This window comes from Stegostoma tigrinum, chromosome 15 (genome assembly GCF_030684315.1).
Source record: "Stegostoma tigrinum isolate sSteTig4 chromosome 15, sSteTig4.hap1, whole genome shotgun sequence".
NCBI lineage: Eukaryota > Metazoa > Chordata > Chondrichthyes > Orectolobiformes > Stegostomatidae > Stegostoma > Stegostoma tigrinum.
The window spans coordinates 16,458,035-16,479,276 of record NC_081368.1 but is presented as its reverse complement, the minus strand read 5'-3'; the positions used below and the strand labels follow the sequence as shown (position 1 = coordinate 16,479,276).

The 21,242-nt window shown below is 42.8% G+C and overlaps 1 protein-coding gene across 3 annotated transcripts in view; it reads left to right on the top strand.

Moving 5' to 3' along the window:
* Positions 1-21,242, top strand: part of LOC125458885 (transcription factor Dp-1-like) — a 56,034-nt gene that overhangs the window by 5,879 nt on the left and 28,913 nt on the right. For 2 of the 3 annotated variants that reach the window (XM_048544683.2, XM_048544684.2), the window contains exons 3-5: positions 13,759-13,825; positions 15,829-15,929; positions 20,098-20,219. In XM_048544683.2, the coding sequence (XP_048400640.1) occupies positions 13,759-13,825; positions 15,829-15,929; positions 20,098-20,219 (290 nt within the window). The remainder of the gene's footprint in view (positions 1-13,758; positions 13,826-15,828; positions 15,930-20,097; positions 20,220-21,242) is intronic. The other variant, XM_048544685.2, reaches the window with a different exon arrangement.

Below are 21,242 nucleotides of genomic sequence, written 5' to 3'. Positions count from 1 at the left end.
AGATGGAACCACGATGTCATATCCCTGTCAGAAACTTAGTTGAGAGAAGAGCAGGACTGGCCCTTCCAGGACTTAGTTGTTTAGGGCATCATAGAGAGGGAGATTACAAAAGGAGAGTGCATCCAGCGAGGCCATATAGGTAGAACTAAGAAATAAGAAGGTTCACATTATGAAAGGGTTACGCTATAGACCTCTCAAAACCCAGTGAGACATCAAGGAACAGATATGTCAGCAGATCCTGGAAAGATGTAAAAACAAAAGGGTTATTATTATGGGTGTTTTTAAGTTCCCCGATATTGACTTGGACTCTCTCTTAATGTCTGGAGCTTGGATGGGGCAGAATTTGTTAGTTCCGTCCAGGTGAGTTTCTCGGCATAATATATAGATAGTCCAGGCAGCATCAGAGAAGCAGGAAAGCTGATGTTTCAGGCCTGGACCCTCCTTCAGAAGTGGCAGAGGGGAAGAGGGCTCTGGAATAAATAAGGAGAGAGGGGGAGGTGATGATGGATGGAGAGAAGACGGACAGGTCAAGGAGGCAGGAATGAAACAAGTAAAGGTGAGTGTAAGTAGGGAGTTGGGATAAGGGTTGGACAATGAGGAGGGAGGAGCAGATAGCTGGCAGAGAAGATGGACAGGCCAAGGAGGCAGGGATGAGAGGGGGGCTAGTCTTGGGATGAGGTTGGGGATGAAGAGATTTTGAAGCTCATAAAGTCCACATTGAGACCATTGGGTTGTAGGGTTCCCAGGCGGAATATGTGTTGTTCCTCCAGCTTTCAGGTGTCATCGGTGTGACATTGGATATGTGGGAGTCATTTAAAGGCCAGTCAGTCAGAGTTCAGGACAAACACTTGATGACAAGATTTGGGAACCCTGGATGACAAGTGAAATTGAAAGTTGAGTCAAAAAAAAGGAAATGTCAATATAGATAAAACGCAATATATAAATCAATGCATCTATGTAAGTAGATTTTTAATCATGTCATAAAGTGAAGAAAAACATGTAAAATACCTACATCTTTGAAAGAATTATATATTTTTATTGTTAATTGGGTGCCATCCTGACAGGCCCAAAAGTATCTGAGTATACATTGGTCATAATATAGTGAAAAGGCTAGACTGTCTAGGCTCACATCCTTTGGAGTTTCAAAGAGTCAGAGGTGAATTACCTGAAACACAAAATCCTGAGGGGTCTTGACTGGGTGGATATTGAATGGATATTTTAGGTTATATTCAGTTTAGGAAACTGAAGTCACACAAGATCTTTGAGTAGTACAGAGGACACAGGAAATAACTTAAATAAGGAATTAGTGCTAAAAGGGGCAATGAAATATTCTCAGCTGGAAGGGTTAAGGAGAATCTCAAGGCATTTTATATGTAAATTAGAAGCAAGTGCGTATTAGGGAAAGATAACAAAATGTGAAGCTGGATGAACACAGCAGGCCAAGCAGCATCTTAGGAGCACAAAAGCTGACGTTTTGGGCCTAGACCCTTCATCAGAGAGGGGGATGGGGAGCAGGTTCTGAAATAAATAGGGAGAGGGGGGGAGGTGGACCGAAGATGGATAGAGGAGAAGATAGGTGGAGAGGAGAGTATAGGTGGGGAGGGGATAGGTCAGTCCGGGGAGGACAGACAGGTCAAGGAGGCGTGATGAGGTTAGGTGGGAAATGGAGGTACGGCTTCAGGTGGGAGAAGGGGATAGGTAAGAGAAAGAACAGATCCAGCTTGTCCCCACCTCCCTAACCTGTTCTCCCTCTCACCTATCCCCTCCTCCCACCTCAAGCCACACTTCCATTTCCCACCTACTAACCTCATCCCGACACCTTGACCTGTCCGTCCTCCCCGGACTGACCTATTCCCTCCCTACCTCTCCACCTATCTTCTCCTCGATCCATCTTCGGTCCACCTCACCCTCTCTCCCTATTTATTTCAGAACACTCTCCCCATTCCCATCCCCCCGATGAAGTGTCTAGGCCCGAAACGTCAGCTTTTGTGCTCCTAAGATGCTGCTTGGCCAGCTGTGTTCATCCACCTTCACACTTTGTTATCTTGGATTCTCTAGCATCTGCAGTTCCCATTATCTTGTGTATTAGGGAAAAGGTAGGTCCACTCAAGGATAAAGGAGGGAATTTGTGTGGAGCCAGAGAAAGTGTGTGAGGTCCTTAATGGATACCTTGTCTTGGTATTCACCAAGCAGGACATGGAAGATGGTAAGGTTATGTTGATATTCAGGAGCATGTCAGTATTGAGGAGAAGGTGGTGCTGGGTGACTTCAAAAATATTAAGTACCCAGGGCCTGATAGGATCTGTCCCAGGATGCTGAGGGAGGCAAGGAGGAGCTAGTTGAGGTTTTGATGGAGATCTCTGCTTACTACTTAGCTGTAGATGAGGTCCCAGAAGACAGGTGAATAACTAATATTCATTTGTTTAAGAAGGGCAGCAATGATAATCCAGGAAATTATAAGCCAGTAAGCTTTATAGCAGCGGTAGGAACATAATTGGAGAAGATTCTTAGGAACAGGATTTATTCTCATTTGGAAAAGAATGAATTTGATTGGAGATAGTCAGCATGGATTCTTCAAGGGCAGGTCATGTGTCACAAACCTCATTGAGTTTTTTGAGAAGGTGACCAAGCATGCGGATGAGGGTAGGGCAGTTGATGTGGTGTACATGGACTTCAGTAAAGCCTTCAAGGTTCCACATGGTAGGCAATTGGAGAAAATACAGAGGCACGGGATTGAGGGAGATTTAGCAGTTTGGATTAGAAACTGGCTTTCTGTAAGAAGTCAACGAGTGGTGGTTGATGGAAAATATTCAGCCTGGAGACCGGTCACTAGTGGTGTGCCTCAAGGATCTGTTTTGGGACCACTGCTGTTTGTCATTTTTATAAATGACTTGGATGCAGGCATTGGTGGATGGGTTAGTAAGTTTGTGGATGACACTAAAGTCGGTGGAGTGGTGGACAGTGTGGAACAATGTTGGGGGTTGCAGGGAGACTTGAATAAACTGCAGAATTGGGCTGAAAGGTGGCAAATGGAGTTTAATACGGATAAATGTGAGGTGATTACTTTGGGAGGAATAATAGGAAGGCAGAATACCGGGTAAATGGAAAGATTCTTGGTAGTGTAGATGTGCAGAGGGATCTTGGTGTCCATGTACATGGATCCCTGAAAGTTGCCACCCAGGTAGATAGTGCTGTTAAGAAGGCTTACGGTGTATTAAGTTTTATTGGTAAGGGATTGAGTTCTGGAGCCGTGATGTCATAACGCAATTGTACAAAACGCTAGTGCGGCCTCATTTGGAATATTGCGTGCAGTTCTGGTCGCCACATTACAGGAAGGATGTGGAAGCATTGGAAAAGATGCAGAGGAGATTTACCAGGATGTTGCCTGGTCTGGAGCACAGGCCCTATGAAGAAAGGCTGAGGGACTTGGGTCTGTTCTCATTGGAGAGAAGGAGGCTAAGAGGGGATTTAATAGAGACATACACGATCAGAGGATTAGATAGGGTGGACAGTGAGAGTCTTTTTCCGAGGATGATGACTTCAGCTTGTACAAGGGGGCATAGCTACGATTTGAGGGGTGATCGATTTAAGACAGATGTCAGAGGCAGGCTCTTTACTCAGTGGTAAAGGCGTGGAACGCCCTGCCTGCCAATGTAATTACCTCAGCCACATTAGGGGCATTTAAACAGCCTTTGGATAAGCATGTGGATAATGATGGGATAGTGTAGGGGAGGGGCTGAGATTAGTTCACAGGTCGGCGTAACATCGAGGGTCGAAGGGCCTAATCTGCGCTGTATTTTCTATGTTCTATGACTTAGGGGTGGTCGTTATGGCCTTGTGCAGTCTTTTCTCTGAAATTTGAGTTTTTTGAGAAAGAGAAGGGAAGGATTTAAATGGGACCTAAGTGACAACATTTTCACAAAGGTTGGTGCGTATATGGAATGAACTGCCAGAGAAAGTGGTGCAGGCTGGTACAGTTGCAGCTTTAAAAAGCAGCTGGAAGTATATGAATAGGAAGGGTCTAGAGAGATAGGGGTCAAATGCTGGCAAATGGGGCTAGATTTTATTTGGAATATCTGGTCGGCATCAACAAGGTGGACAAAGCATCTATTTCCATGTTGTATATCTCTGGTTCTATTTTCAAGGTCCTTCATGGTTAGCTGGTCCAGAAGTTAAGCCACATACGATCCATGATGACTTGTAAACTGGATACGAAATTGGTTCGGTCAGAAAAGACAGTGGTTGTGGGGGCTTTTTTTCCTAACTGAAGGCATGTGGCCAGTGGTATTCTGCAAGGGTCAGTGCTGGGACTTCTATGGTTTGTTATACATATAAATGATTTGGATGCAAATGTAGGTAGTTTGATTAGTAAATTTACAGGTGATACAAATTGGTGGAATTGTGGATAGAAAGGAAGGTTGTCAAAGAATGCACTAAGACGTAGATCAGTTGGAAAGTTGGGTGGAGAAGTGGCCGTTGGAGTTTAATCCAGATAAGTGTGAGGTGATGCATTTTTGGGATGTTTAATACAAAAGGAAGTTATACAGTAAATAACAGGACCTTTTAAGAGCACTGATATACAGAGTGTTCTTTGGGTATGATTGTACAGCTCCCTGAAATTGACAACACAAGTGGATAAAGTGGTAAAGAGGAATACAGCATTACTTGCCTTCATTGGCAAGCCATGTTGCAGCTCTGTAAGACTTTAGTTGGGTCACTCCCAGTGTATTGTACGTAGTTCTGGTTGCCATACTACAGAGAGGATGTGGGTGTTTTAGAAATTGTGCAAAAGATGTTTAACTGGATGATGCCTAGTTTAGAGTGTATTAGTTATAAGGAGAGATTTGTTTTTGTTACAGCTTTGGAGGCTGAGGGGTGACCTGAAAGAAGTACATGAAATTATTAGAGGCATGGTAAGATTCATAATAGTGCTTTTCCCAAGGTGGAAATGTCGACTCCTTGGGGGCATGGATACAAAGGGTAAAGTTCAACGGAAATGGTGCAAGTCAAGCTTTTTACACAGATGGTGGTAGGTGCCTCAAATATGGTACTAGTGTAGGTGGTAGAAGCAGATACAAAAGTAACACTCAAAGTCCCACTATTACCTGCCCTGTATGCAGATAGATGGGACTTGTTGAGAATGGCTTCATGGTTGGCATGATATCATGGGCTGAAAGCCCTGTTCCTGTGCTGTACTGGGTTTTTTTTGTTCCAAACCCAATGCATGGTCACTGCCATTTATGTACTTCCAAATCTACAGATGCAAGCATGGAATGGCATTTTTCTTTTTTCATTTTTATTCTTTTTATCTATCAACTGATGTTACTTCAAGACAAGCTAATCTGGAAGATAGTGTGGATCCTCCATATTAAGCAAGGACCTAATTATACTATGGGTACCAGTCTGACTGTTCTATGAACAGTAATCACAAATTACATTTGTAGTTATTGTTTCTGTCTACATGGATATAATGTATCAGAGATAATGGGAACTGCAGATGCTGGAGAATCCAAGATAATAAAATGTGAGGCTGGATTAACACAGCAGGCCAAGCAGCATCTCAGGAGCACAAAAGCTGACATTTCGGGCCTAGACCCTTCATCAGAGAGGGGGATGGGGAGAGGGAACTGGAATAAATAGGGAGAGAGGGGGAGGCGGACCGAAGATGGAGAGAAAAGAAGATAGGTGGAGAGAGAAGAGGTGGGGAGGTAGGGAGGGGATAGGTCAGTCCAGGGAAGACGGACAGGTCAAGGAGGTGGGATGAGGTTAGTAGGTAGATGGGGGTGCGGCTTGGGGTGGGAGGAAGGGATGGGTGAGAGGAAGAACCGGTTAGGGAGGCAGAGACAGGTTGGACTGGTTTTGGGATGCAGTGGGTTGGGGGGGAAGAGCTGGGCTGGTTGTGTGGTGCAGTGGGGGGAGGGGACGAACTGGGCTGGTTTAGGGATGCAGTAGGGGAAGGGGAGATTTTGAAACTGGTGAAGTCCACATTGATACCATTAGGCTGCAGGGATCCCAGGCGGAATATGAGTTGCTGTTCCTGCAACCTTCGGGTGGCATCATTGTGGCAGTGCAGGAGGCCCATGATGGACATGTCATCTAGAGAATGGGAGGGGGAGTGGAAATGGTTTGCGACTGGGAGGTGCAGTTGTTTGTTGCGAACTGAGTGGAGGTGTTCTGCAAAGCGGTCTCCAAGCCTCCACTTGGTTTCCCCAATGTAGAGGAAGCCGCACCGGGTACAGCGGATGCAGTATACCACATTGGCAGATGTGCAGGTGAACCTCTGCTTAATGTGGAATGTCATCTTGGGGCCTGGGATAGGGGTGAGGGAGGAGGTGTGGGGGCAAGTGTAGCATTTCCTGCGGTTGCAGGGGAAGGTGCCGGGTGTGGTGGGGTTGGAGGGCAGTGTGGAGCGAACAAGGGAGTCATGGAGAGAGTGGTCTCTCCGGAAAGCAGACAAGGGTGGGGATGGAAAAATGTCTTGGGTGGTGGGGTCGGATTGTAAATGGCGGAAGTGTCGGAGGATGATGCGTTGTATCCGGAGGTTGGTAGGGTGGTGTGTGAGAACGAGGGGGATCCTCTTAGGGCGGTTGTGGCAGGGGCGGGGTGTGAGGGATGTGTTGTGGGAAATACGGGAGACGCGGTCAAGGGCGTTCTCGATCACTGTGGGGGGGAAAGTTGCGGTCCTTAAAGAACTTGGACTCCCTTGTTCGCTCCACACTGCCCTCCAACCCCACCACACCCGGCACCTTCCCCTGCAACCGCAGGAAGTGCTACATTGCCCCCACACCTCCCTCACCCCTATCCCAGGACCCAAGATGACATTCCACATTAAGCAGAGGTTCACCTGCACATCTGCCAATGTGGTATACTGCATCCGCTGTACCCGGTGCGGCTTCCTCTACATTGGGGAAACCAAGCGGAGGCTTGGAGACCGCTTTGCAGAACACCTCCGCTCAGTTCGCAACAAACAACTGCACCTCCCAGTCGCAAACCATTTCCACTCCCCCTCCCATTCTCTAGATGACATGTCCATCATGGGCCTCCTGCACTGCCACAATGATGCCACCCGAAGGTTGCAGGAACAGCAACTCATATTCCGCCTGGGATCCCTGCAGCCTAATGGTATCAATGTGGACTTCACCAGTTTCAAAATCTCCCCTTCTCCTACTGCATCCCTAAACCAGCCCAGTTCATCCCCTCCCCCCACTGCACCACACAACCAGCCCAGCTCTTTCCCCCCACCCACTGCATCCCAAAACCAGTCCAACCTGTCTCTGCCTCCCTAACCGGTTCTTCCTCTCACCCATCCCTTCCTCCCACCCCAAGCCGCACCCCCCATCTACCTACTAACCTCATCCCACCTCCTTGACCTGTCCGTCTTTCCTGAACTGACCTATCCCCTCCCTACCTCCCCACCTATACTCTCTCCACCTATCTTCTTTTCTCTCCATCTTCGGTCCGCCTCCCCCCCTCTCCCTATTTATTCCAGTTCCCTCTCCCCATCCCCCTCTCTGATGAAGGGTCTAGGCCCGAAACGTCAGCTTTTGTGCTCCTGAGATGCTGCTTGGCCTGCTGTGTTCATCCAGCCTCACATTTTATTATCTTGGATATAATGTATGCTGGGAACTGTACTGATTAGTTGTGTCACATCTGTGAAGTGTTAAATTGTGTAACTAAGAGCAGGTCATCAAGTCATTTCAATAAGAGTAATGGGATGTGTTGATTTCTAAGATATAAGGTTAGCATAGAATTCACAAGAATCATACAGTGCAGAATGAACACTTGTGGATCATCTCTGCTGACTGTTTGAAAAGTCTACCCAATTAGTTCCACACCCCGTTTTCCTGTCCCCTCCCTATCTTTGCAGATTAGATGCACCGGCACAGAAACAAACCCTTGGCCCAACTCATCCATGCCAGCCAGATATTATAAATTAATCTAGTCCCATTTGGCCCATATCCCTCTAAACCCTTCCTATTAAGTTATCCATCCACTTGCCTTTTAAATGTTGACACTGTACCAGCCTCCACCACTTCCTCGGGCAGCTCGTTCCATACATGCGCCACCCTCTGCACGAAAACGTTGCCCCTTTTAAATCTTTCCCGTCTCACCTTAAACCTGTGCCCTCTACTTTTGTACTCTCCTACCCTGGGGAGAAAAACTTGACTATTCACCATATCCATGCCTGTCAATTTTGTTAACTTCTATAAGTTCATCCCTTAGCCTCTGCTCCAGGCAAAATAACCCCAGCCTATTCAGCCTCTCCCTACCGCTCAAAAATTCCAGCACTGACATCTTCAATATTGAATTTGTTCCTACCACCCTTTTGGGGAAGTTCATTTCAGATCATAGTAAGGCTACATTATTTTCAACAATGACTGTATTAAATTGCTACTTACTTATTACTAACATTTGAGACTCCATCTGATTTACTTGCAGAAGTTGGGTTCTTGCTTCTGATGTACTGTTGTGGTTCAGTTGTATCTGTATGCTATACAATGACTAAATTCTTAGTTTACCCTTATCTTACAAAAATAATCATTTTGTATTTGTATTGTGACTCCAGCATTATAACATGTACCATGATGGTTCACACCAGGCTTCAAGATACGCAGGGGCAGCAGGCAAATTTGCTGTCGAAAGCTCGCACACAAATCCAGAAAAATTTGTTAAGAGCAAACACTGAGAGAAAAATCACTTAGTGTGTGAGAAAGATAAAATCTGGGAGGAGCAGTCCTCCAATCACACACTGTTCCTTTGTTTAAAAAGCAGGATTTTACATAGACAATTGAGGTGATAATGAGGTTAAAGGTTTCATTTAAAGAGACATATTTTAAGTTTCATCCTGTAAAGGAGGGTGATATGAAGATGTTTAGGAAATGAATTCTAGAGAAGGCCTTGGCACTGAAAGCAGTTACAATGGTGTGGCACCTAAAATCCACAACACCCTTCAATGTGCTTTGCATGTAAATTTATTCAGTTGAAATATTGGTGATTTTCCAGATGGTGTAAGTTAGTAGATTATAATAAAACACAGGTTAAAAAAGGGGGGAAAAGGCCAGAATTACTAGAGTGTAGATATGTCTTGAAAAGGCTGCTGAAGATTAGAGATGAGACAGGATGTAGCAATGGACAGATGTGAAAATGAGAAAAATTGAGGTAATGTTGGGCAGTAATCATGAATAATTAATTAATTGGATTTGGTGTAATGAAGCACTTGGGCAGCAGAGCTTTTGATGACCCTAACGCAAGTTAAGATCTGGGAGGCTGGCCAGGATTCTGAAATGTAGAAAGGTATGCCGGGTGCAGTAAGGTATACCTGATAATGTGCTGCTGATCTGGTGATGCCTTTGTTCCAATTTGCTCTTGGGACATGAGCATTGCTGGCTGGTCAGCATTTATTGCCCATCCTTAGTTGTACTTTGAGGTGGTGATGGTGAGCTGTGTACTGCTGTAGTCCATGTGCTGTAGGTAGACCCATAATGCCCTTGGGGAGGATATTCAGGATTTTGACTCAGTAACATTGAAGGACTGGAGATATATTCCAAGTCCAGGATGGTGAGTAGCTTGGAGAGAAACTTGCAGGTGGTGTTCCCATGTACCTGCTGCCATTCTCCTCCTAGATGGAAGTAGTCATGGGTTTGAAGATACTGTCTAATATTCTTTGAATTTCTGCAGTGCGTCTTGTACATAGAGCACACTGCTGCTACTGAGCAGCAGTGGAAGGACCTTGTGGATGTGGTACCAGTCAAGCGGGCTGCTTTGTCCTAGATGGTATCAAACTTAGTGAGTGTTTTGGAGCCTCCCTCATCCAGGCAAGTGAGTATGTCAGCACACTCCTGATTTGTGCCTTGTAAATGGTGGACAGGGTTTGGGGAGTCAGGAAGTATGTTCCTAGCCTCTGTGCTATTCTTGTAGCCACTATGTGTATGCCAAGTGTAGTTGAGTTTCTGGTCAATGGTAACCTCCAGGGTGTTGTTAGTGGGTAGTTCAGTGATGGTAACACCATTGAATGTCAACACCTAGTGGTTAGGTTATCTCTTGTTGGACATGCCCTTTGTGTCAAAAATATGTGACGTGACTGTTACTTGCCTCCTGTCAGCCCAAACCTGCATGTTCTTCGGATCTTGTTGCATTTGAAAATAGATTCTTTCAGTATCTGAGGAGATGTGAATGTTGCTGAACATTGTGCAATTGTTGGTGAACACCCCTACTTCTGACTTTATGATTGAGGTGATTAATGAAGCACCTGAAGATAGTTAGACACCTGAAGAGCTCCGACAGAGATTCTGGATCTGTGATAACTGACCAGCAGCTAGAACCATCTTCCTTTGTGACTCACCTCTGGAATTCAGCTGTTTAGTCCGTGTTTACACCAAGGCTGTAATAAGCTCAGGAACTGACTGGCCCTGATGGAATCCAAACCAAGCATCAGAGGAGCAGGAAAACTGACATTTCAGGATTGAAGAAGGGTCCCAACCTGAAACGTCAACTTTCCTGCTCCTTTACTGCTTGGCCTGCTGTGTTCCTAAAGCGTCTGCAGTTCTTGCTATCTTCATGTTGGATTTGTGCCACTTTTTTTTGTGTAAAGGATGTACCTGGGCAATTTTCCACATTGTCAGAATGATGCCATTGTTGAAGCTTGGCAGGGAAACAAGAAGTTCTGGACCCCAAGTCTTTAGTACTATTTCTGGACTGTTGTTAGAGCCCATAGTCTTTGCAGTATCCAGTGTCTGCAATATTTATTGATATCACATTGAGTGAATCGAATTGGCTGAAGACTAGCCTCTGTGATTCTGGGACCGCAGGAGGAGGCCGAGGTAGATCATCCACTTGGCGCTTCTGGCTGAAGGTTGCTGTGAAAGCTTCGGCTACAAACGGCAACGTGCAAGATTATCCATGAAAGCAGCAAAGCATTAGTAAGCTTAGATCCCACATCAGTCAATCAGAGCTAACCTCTAAAGACTTGCCACATTGAGTTGAGTGGTGGCAGATAACTGAACTGTGAAGAAAATGAGAAGACAGTCTAATATTTCCTTCCTTAGTGATTGGGAAACCTGGCGCATCATTATGAAGTGAATTGTTTTCAGGTAGAAGTGCTAGGTGAATGATTACTTTGGTCTCCCATTGAGATCACAAATGCCATCTTCAATCCATTCTGTTTACTCCACGGGATATCAACATACAACTGAAATCACTGGATACTGTAAAGGCTATAGGCCTGACAACATTTCAACATTAGTATTGAAGACTTGTGCCTCAGAGCTAACTATAGGGCATACCTAAGCTGTTCCAGTGCAGCTACAGTACTGATGCTTAACCAACAACATGAAAAACTACTGGGTGTATTCTGACCTCAAAAAGCAGAAAATCCAACATGACTGATTAGCACACTGGTCACTTGAGCCCCAGAAAAATGATGGAATATGTCATCAAGCTTATCAAGTAGCATATATTCAGCTATAATCTAGCGAGTTTTGAGAAGATTTGTAGCTCAGGTTGAGGTTCTGACCCAAGGAAACCTAAATAGAAAGCGGGACATAACACCAACACTTCGTTGGAGGCGCACTGATGATGTTACCTAGAATGGTGACGAAACGTCTGAAAACTAATCTTCCAGCTCAGCGAGCAAATTCACATTCAGCTATAATCTGCTTATTGACACCCTATTCGGGTTCGGTCATGCACTCTCAGGTCATGATCTAAGTACAGTCTTGATCCAAGTGTCAACAGAAAAACTGAACGCTCAAGATGATGCCAAAGTATCTGTCCTTTACATCAAGGAGGCAGAGGAAAAACTGGAGTTGTGGTTGGTTGGCTTACAGAGCTGGTTTGTTGCTTTTCCACTGACGTTTCATTACCCTGCTAAGTAACATCATCAGTGCAGCCTCTGATGAAGCACTAAGATAACAAAGTGTGAAGCTGGAAGAACACAGCAGGCCAAGCAGCATCCCATCATCTCTGATGAAGCACTGTTGTGTTTTCCCGCCTGTTATTTGAACTCTGGAGTCCATTGAACTGGATTACCTCACGACCAGTTTTCCTTCACTGTGGAGTGTATATGGGGTCAAGCTCTGTGTTTGTGTTTGTTGATGGCATTCTTCATGGAGTACCAGGCTTCTAGGAATTCCCATACTTGTCTCTGCTTTGCTTGTTCCAGGCTCGGGAGTAAATGAAAATGGAGTGAGGAGTTGAGTGTCCACTGGTGGAGTCATACCTTAAAAGTTAAGATGGCCTTAGCCGTTGGAGGCCAATGGAGGACATCACTGTGAAATAGATCACCTGCGTAGTGTCCTAGGCCCAACCATTTTTAGCTGTTTTATCACTGACTGCCCCACTGTTGTAAAGTTAGACTGAGGTTATTTGCTGTTGATTGCATTGTGTTCAGTACCATTCATCATTCCTCAGGTCTGTACTGAAACATCCTATGTCCATATTCAGCGAGCCCTTGACAGCATACAGGGTGGTACTGAAAAATGCCAACAAATATCTGTATCACAATTGCTAAGCGATGACCATCTCTAACAAGCAAGAATCTTAACTCTCTTCCCATGGCAATCAGTGGAATTACTACCATTGATTTCACCAGTATCAACGTTCTGACCAGAAACTGAAGTGGGCCAGTCACACAAAAACTGTAGTTATGAGAGCAGGTCTTAGCTGGAATTACTGCAGTGTTATTTGCCTCCTTACACTACCAATGTCAAGGTATCAGTCAGGAATGTGATGAGATGCTGTCCATTTGCTTGAATGACTACAGCTTCAGCAGCACTGAGTTTGATAACATGCAGGGCAAAATAGGCAGCTTAAATGGCATGCATTTTAGCACCATTGCATTTACTCCTTCCATCAGTAGTGCCAGGGTGGCATTTGTGTATACCATATGCCAGATACAGCAATACCAACTTGCCTTCAACAGTACTTTGCAAACCTGGCATTCCTCCCCCTAAAAAGGGGAGGGTGGCAGATTGCTGCAATCCTAGCATCTGTACGTTAACAGAATTGAATAGTCGATTATATTAACCTCCAAGTTGCACGCCATTCCAACTTGGAACTATATCCTCTTCTTGTCACTGGATCAAATTCCTCGAACACTTTCCTAATGGCATTTGTGTACATATGCCATATGGACTGAAACTGCAAAAAGGCAGCTCACTACCCCCCCTGTGGTGCAATTATAGATGAACAGTAAAGTTGTCATCGTCAGTGACATCTACATCCTGTGTAAGAATTTACAAAACAAAACTGTAATGTCACTAAGGAAGTGTTTATCTAAAATGCCGCAGCCATAATTGTTGTGTATTGGTGTATTCATCTCTGTTTCCTATTCTCATCAACTTGATGAAAACATTTATTTCTGACATGAAACCATCAAATATACTGAGAGCTTCTGGAGCAGATTTGTGGCAAGACTTCAGTTTGCACTGACCATTCCATGTGAAATAACTTGCTGATCATCACTACATGACCAAGGAAAATGGTCTTCAAAACTGGGAGGATAAACATGGACAAGAGTTCCTCTTGTAAAATTACTAATGCATGTGTTCAAAATAACAACATTATTGTACTGTAGTAGAGGCCTAGAAGCAAATTGTACATTTCCTGCCTAACTCCTTTTTTTGGAAACTGAGATCTAAAAGAATGAAGGAAAATAACAAAAGTGGTTCTAAAATTAATTGTTCAAACTTCAGTTTCCACTGTTCATTAAACCATAATGAAGTAAAATTGTTATTTGTAATATTTGTGTTTTTTTAATAGATTGGAATCCTAGAAAGTAATGGCGAGATCAAAGTTTTCACAGATCAGAATGTTAGTCCAGCAAAAAGTAAGTGTTGATATTAGCTTGGTTATTTGTAACAATATTTAGTATGCATTTCACTTGATAAAATGCACATTCCATTTCTTTTGGTTGAAAGGTTCGAATATAATGAGTTCTACGAACTTAATTTGGCTTTGAAAAACTTGTTAGTTACAATGGGGTTCATTAACTGGTTCTGCCTTTTAATTGATATAAGTAGAATGGGAGTATAATAAAATGGGGCTATCTAGTGCAGGATAATAAAATGTGAGGCTAGATGAACACAGCAGGCCAAGCAGCATCTCAGGAGCACAAAAGCTGACGTTTCGGGCCTAGACCCTTCATCAGAGAGCAGTAGTGCAGTATTGACAAACTGATACGTGAGGACTGGCTGCATTTTCTCCCGTTTTCTCTTCAATGAGCAGATAATCTGATCCTAGGCTTCTGCTAATTGTGCTCCATATCTAATCAAAAGATAATGTGCAGGATAGCCAAGTGTGGTTTTCTTCCACACACACACACACACACACACACACACACACACACACACACACACACACACACACACACACACACACACACACACGAGCCCCAGTAATTTTGTTTACAGATCAAATATTGCAGTTTTTTGGGAACCGTAATACATCGTGCTACCTGAATTACTTAACACTGAAGTGAACCTGCCATGGATTTGGTCGCCTAATGGTCCAAGACAAATAATTATTGATGACTGCTCGATGAATGAAGGGAAGGTATTGATTTTCATTCAGTCTTTTATCTAGAGACGGAGGTGGACACAGTTGCTTCTGCTCTATTGTGGTTCTCGAGGTTATTAACAGTTCTCTCTATGGAGATAATTCGTCCATTTTGTACTGTAACTCTCATAAAGATGAAAATTAAGGAGAAAGTATTACAGGTTCATTAGATAGTTGATGAGACATTGCTTAGCTTCATTGCCAGTACTGTTAGGTTTTGCTTTGGATTATAAAACTATTCAAGTTGTTCACCATTTCTGCTTGCATAAAAGGGCTTACTGAAATATGTTTATCATTTTTGTGTAAACGAATTTTTTTTCTTTGAAACAAGCTAGTAATTGTTTGGCATTGTCAGGTTCCATCAAGCAACTTTTTCCATTCTTTAGAAATGTTCTATTCCAATCAATAACATCAGGATACTTTACAGATGGCAGGAGGGCCCTGGTATCTTTCACCATCATTCCTTCAGTCAGCCTGTTCAGTGAGTGTTGGCATGGTGTTTGACTAAAGAGGGTATTACAGTTGAATCCATTCCTGTTCTCTCCTGACATCCATACGTAATTTCTAGAAGGAATTGCTGGATGTTAAAACAAACTGTGGTGCTCATTGTGGACCCTCCAGAATGAACATTAACGCATGCATACACCCACACTTCATTTCCAGGAACGCAGAGACAAAGTTGTGTCCCTGCTTGAGATCTGGTTTTTCTTTTGTTAAACATGTTTCATCCTATGTATCGACTTTATGGTTGTACTAGCACACCTAGTTACTTGGATTGTTCATGTTTTACATGGAAAACCTTCTGGAATCTGCCCAAAGTGCACTACATTACCAGGGATGATAGTCTCAGTTCTCAGAGCTGAGTGGTAACTTTTGACTAGAGCGAGAGATTTTGCATTAAAACTAATAACAAGGTTAACCTGCGCAACGTGTATAGTGCTGTTGTTACATCCAACTATTGGCTTCTGTCAATAAAACATGTGATCCAAGACTCAAATTTCAGAAGTAATTTATTAGTTGTTTTGGAGATTGCTGGCATCCATAGACTTGATTAATTAAAAGAAAACACAGCTGCACAACAAATTATGTTTGTTACAAAATTATGCAACTTGTTTGCCTGCATCTTGTAGCATCTCACTGGCTTTGGTTTTTTATTTCTTGTAATTGACAAGTATACAGATGCTAGAGCATCTTGAACTACCAAATGTTTCCATTGCTAATGTGAATACCAGAAGATGGTGCTGGTGCTTGCAACCTCTCTCTTTCTCTTTACAGTTGCATTAGTGACAGTAGCATCTTCGCATCTCACGACCCCAGGGAAACAAATTTTGCCAAAAACACTGGGGCTATCAAATGTTAGTAACGCTCCTCAGATGGTAAGGATGCTGCTTTCAAGCGCCAAATGTTGACTGTTGCAATATAGTTACATTTCTTTCCCATTACCTTACCTCTTCTGAAGGTTCAATGAGTGTTGGTAGCTCTCTTGATAACCTTACCAAGTAGGCAGCCTGGATAGTGATGCAACTATATGCCCAATAATGAGGAAAATATTGCAACTGAGCTTAATCCCTCACTCAGATATGCAAAGGGAGAGGAGATGATTAGATGCCCATTTTCTCCATAAAGCTCCTCCAGAAGGTCACCTGGATTAATAGTTGAGGAGCATTTGCAAGGTAAATAAGAATATGAAAGGTCATTCTGTGCATTTTGACTTAACTGCTTTACAGCTACCTATCTCTAATACGATTGCATATTTTTATTCTTCACTTCTATAGTTTGCAAGCCCATTCCAATTCGCACTGCCTAACAAATCCTCCGCTCTGCCATTGCCATCAAGTGAGGAGATTCTGGTTTATTGAGGAGGGCATGTCTAAAAAAGTTTGAAGCTAAACACGATATTGAATAGAATGCCAAACATTGGAAATAGCATGTAGTGTACAGAGCTAAGTGATCCTACTGCCAGTGGATCCAATCTAAGGTCTGCAGTTCTCCCACATCCAGCCATGAATGCTGGTGGATGTTCAATCATGTAATTGGAGGACGAAGTCACACAAATACCCCCATCCTCAATGATGAGTGAGCCCAGTACGTCAGCAATAAAGGTGAGGCTGAAGTATTTACAGCCTCTTCAGTCAGAAACATTATGTAGTTAATCCATTTCTGAATCCTCCTAAAGTCCCCAACATCGCAGATTCCAAACTTGAACCAATTCTATGACACAGAAAGAAAAAGCTGAAGACACTGGATGCTGCAAAGACCATAATCCCTCACAACATTCTAGCAGCAATACTGAGTGTGTTCCGGAACCCTTGTGCCCCTGGCCAAATTATTTCAGCACAATTACAACACTAGCATCTACTTATTTTCTAATCAGCCTGTTCAACGATTTTATGACCCACCTCCTGGAGTGGATTGGACAAGAACCTGGAATGCCTGGCTCAAAGGTAGGGACACAACCCCTGTGCTACAAGGGACCCACACTAGCATCTACCTGGCAATATGAAAATTTGCCCAGATAACAAAAAAGTGCGGCGCTGGATGAACACAGCAGGCCAAGCAACATCTTAGGAGCACAAAAGCTGATGTTTTGGGCCTAGACCCTTCCTAGGCCCGAAACATCAGCTTTTGTGCTCCTGAGATGCTGCTTGGTCTGCTGTGTTCATCCAGCTCCACACTTTGTTATCTCGGATTCTCCAGCATCTGCAGCTCCCATTATCTCTGAAAATTTGCCCAGTTTTTATTTTAAACTAAAGTCAGGTTAATTATAGTCCATTCAGTTGATTCAAGCAGTAGCAAAGTGATGGAAGGAGTCACTAATGGAGCTAATGTTGTGCATCAAAAAAAACAATTTTCTCAGTGAAAATTTGTGTTCCTGCTGGACCACATAGCTCTTGACCCCATCAAAGCCTTGGTCAAAACATGAGCAAAGGAGCTGAACTCTAGAAATGATGACAGTTATGGCACTTGACATCAAGGAAGCATTAAACAGAGCGGCATCAAGGACCCTCAGTAAAACTAATGCCATTGAAAATAAGGAGGGAAATCTCCACTGGTTGCATCATGTCCAGTGAAAAGTAAGGAGGTTGTGATTGTTAGAGATCAATCATCTCAGCACAGGACATTGTTACAGGGGTCCCTCAGTGTTGATGTGTGTCCAACAATCTTCAGCTGCTTTCTCAATGATCACCCTTCTTCATGGAGATATTTGATGATGATTGTACATTTTTTACTACCATTAACAACTCTTCCTACAGAAGTAGTCTGTCCATATGCACCACGTCCTGGACAATATTCAGGACTGGTTGATAAGTGATGCATAACGTTGCCTGGCACTTGTGTGGGGCACTGTCCATCTTCCTTTGACAGTCAGTGGAAATACCATTGCTATGTGTCCATTATCGAGAGCCTGTAGGTTACTGTTGACCAGAAACTGAGCTGGACTAGCTGTGTAAATGCTGTAGCTCTGAGAGGAGGCCTGGGAATACTGTGGCAGCACGATTGTGGCTCATGACTTCTAAATCCTGTCTGTTTTTCACGTTGTGGACAAGTTAGAAGTGTGATGTAATATTCACCACTTACCGGGATGAGTGCAGTTCCATCTTCACTCTAGCTAGACTTCCATCCAGAATAAAGACATCTGCTGCCTAAAATGCTCACTTACCCCACCAGCAAGGCACATTAATGTATATAGTCTGCAAGTTGCACTGTTGCTGCTTACCAAATCTCTTTCGACAGCACCTTCTGAATCTACCACTTGGAAGGATGAAGGCAGCAGATGCATGGAAACATCACCACCTGCAAGTTTCCCTCCAAGCCACATGTCATTTTGACTTGGAGGTAATTCACCATTCCTTTGCTGTTGTTAGAACAAATCCCAGAATACTTCACCCACCGCCCCCCCAAAAAAAAATGAAAAGCACTCCAGATGTACCAATGCCAGATGGACTGTGGTGATTCAAGAAGGCACATCATCACTACCATCTTCTCGAGCAATTACAACTGGGCAACAAATAATCCAGTAATGCCCACATTCTGTGAATGAGTAGGAAAATAAATTGTTGATTCTTCACAAACTACTTAGACTTGTCTTTATCAGTTTAAAAATATACCCTTTTAAATAGTGCACAGGATTACTTTCTGTATAACAACATAAATAGTTGAGTGATGTCTGCCTTTTATGATCTTCAATGCCTAAAATCCCAAATCAAATTACTTTCCTCAGCATAAAAGTTTACCTTGTGCCTTTGCCTTCTGAGCTTGAATATAGAGTAATGTTTCTGATGGTATTGTCGATACAATAGCATGCAATACATGTGTTGTAATCTTATCAAATCTGAATGGTTTCCATTTTCAATATGGCATTTATTGACATGTTATACTATCTAATGTTCTCCTAATTTATCAACAGGTGTCAGTGTTATGCTTGTTGATCCATAGTGAGTGGACGTGTTACACTATGATTCAACTAGATTTTTCCAACATCACTAATTCCATAACACTTCCTGAATGTGCTAAGCTTGACTCATCAGCTTCTCTCCCCATTTACACCTACAGTTTCTTACTCCTGCTCTCACGTGAATAGGCTACCAACACTCATTATCTTCATTTGTGTCTGATGATTTTTGATTTTAATGATCTTTTATTTCAGCAGAGAATGTTTTAGAGAAAATAGAAATTGGGCATAGGGTTAAAGTTCTTGAAAAAGAGTTGAAATTGTTTGGCTTAGTACTTTTAATACAAGCTAATAATCATGCGGTTTTGGTAAAATTTTGAGGTATTAACTTCTTGGCTCTTTCCTGAGATTTGCCTAAACTGTTCTGTTGTACCTCCAGTAATTAGCTTCTGATCAGCATTGACAAAGACCTGGAAATAAGTCATGTTTTTGTTTAGTTCCTGGGATTGTTTATTGCAAGAAAACCTAGCTAAGGATGACTAAGAAGGGGATATGGCATAGCATGTTGCGATATAGAGCAATTGAAGCAAATCCCAAATTTGCAACCATGGCCATTTTTCCCTCCCACAGTTTAAATATTTATCCATTTTTACCTTGCATTGAAATTATTTCACATCTTAAACATCCCATGCTCTAATATCGCTCTGTTTAAAGAAGTTAGTCCTAACCGACCCTTGATGGAGAAATTGAAGACCAGGCTTTTTCCTCTCACCGTAGTACATCACGTGATAGTGCACTGTACAAAAATATCTGTGTACTCATGATTAAAGGACTAGGAGCTCATTTAAAAAGTCATGAAAATGAGCAGTTATGTCGTACATCTTAAATTATCTTATGGACAGGAGAGCCCCTCTACCCATTGCTCTTGAAATGCCATACATTGCAATTGAAATATATTGTTTTCTGGCTTTTCTACAAAGAATGTATAATTTATGTATTTAACCTTTAATTTAGTATGATCTCATTGAGAATTATTTTCAATTTGAGGTGGACTTGAGATGGTAAGTCCAAAGTGGTGCTGTTATCTTTAAACTGTCTTGTTTGTTTAAACAATTTTTAATCCCTTTCTATTTCTTCCATTTCCAATTTAGATAATTAGTACACCTCAACGGACACCGACGACACCTACTGTTCTAGTGGGAAGCCCACATGGTCCTAATATACACATGTTAACTCAGGGTGAGGCATCCGACTCTTCTCCATGGAGTACAGGGTAAAGAAAACAAACTTGTTTGTATGCACTTTAAGGAATATAGATTTTATTTTGGCATCAAGTTTGTAAAATTAAACAGTATTCTAAATCATATACTCATTGTTTTGTTGAAATTCATTTTTTTTGAAATATTTTATGCAGCTCAGCCTGGGTGGAATAGTGTCTGGACCATGAAGCTGTAAAGCAGTCATACTGAAAGATTAATCAAATTTGTCGACCAAAATATTGGATTTTTATATTGTTCGACTTTTGCCATCACCAGTTAAAAGGACTACGTGTTTAACCAGTAGTAAGAAATTAATTGTTAAATAGTTTAACAGTTCTTCACCAGATCTGATTAAATCTCAAAGCATTATCATACAATGGTTTTCATCACTCAAAAACTGTCTGCTGTTCTTTTAGATTATCCAGGAAGGCAATGGTAATAGCCAGCTTCTCTTCACTACACATCTCCTTTTTAGAAGCCTGAACTGCAACAATAAATGTGATTAGTTCATGGATTTTCTTTTTCTTACAAAGATTAAGACCATTTTTCCTTCACTCCTTTCTAATCCATAGCTTCCTCCATTTGCTTAACCATGAGTTCAGTTCTGCCTCCTAGTTACTCATTTTCTTCCTCTCCTGTCTACACTCTCCTCATCAATGAGTCCACCTTTCTGCTTCCTACCCCCTGCCCTTTCCAAATAACTGCTGACCACACAGATTCTCTCTCCCTGGTATTTTCTACCTCTTCACATACCTTCCCATCCCCCATGCCCCCCAATTCCTTTGAATCATATCTCTCCTCAGAAACAAAACTTCTAAGCCCCTCTATCTTGTAAATAACCATTCATATCAAATCTCTTTCCTCTTAACTCCACCTGTCTTAGAATCCATTGGCCATGACTAAAGGGTATATTCTCAACAGGACTGCAGTTATTTTTGCTCAGGGTAGGGAAAAATAGGGGCCATCCATCCAACCAGTCAGACAGTGCTTACAGGCTGTCATTTCGGGAAGAACAATCCCTCGATCTGCAATATTTT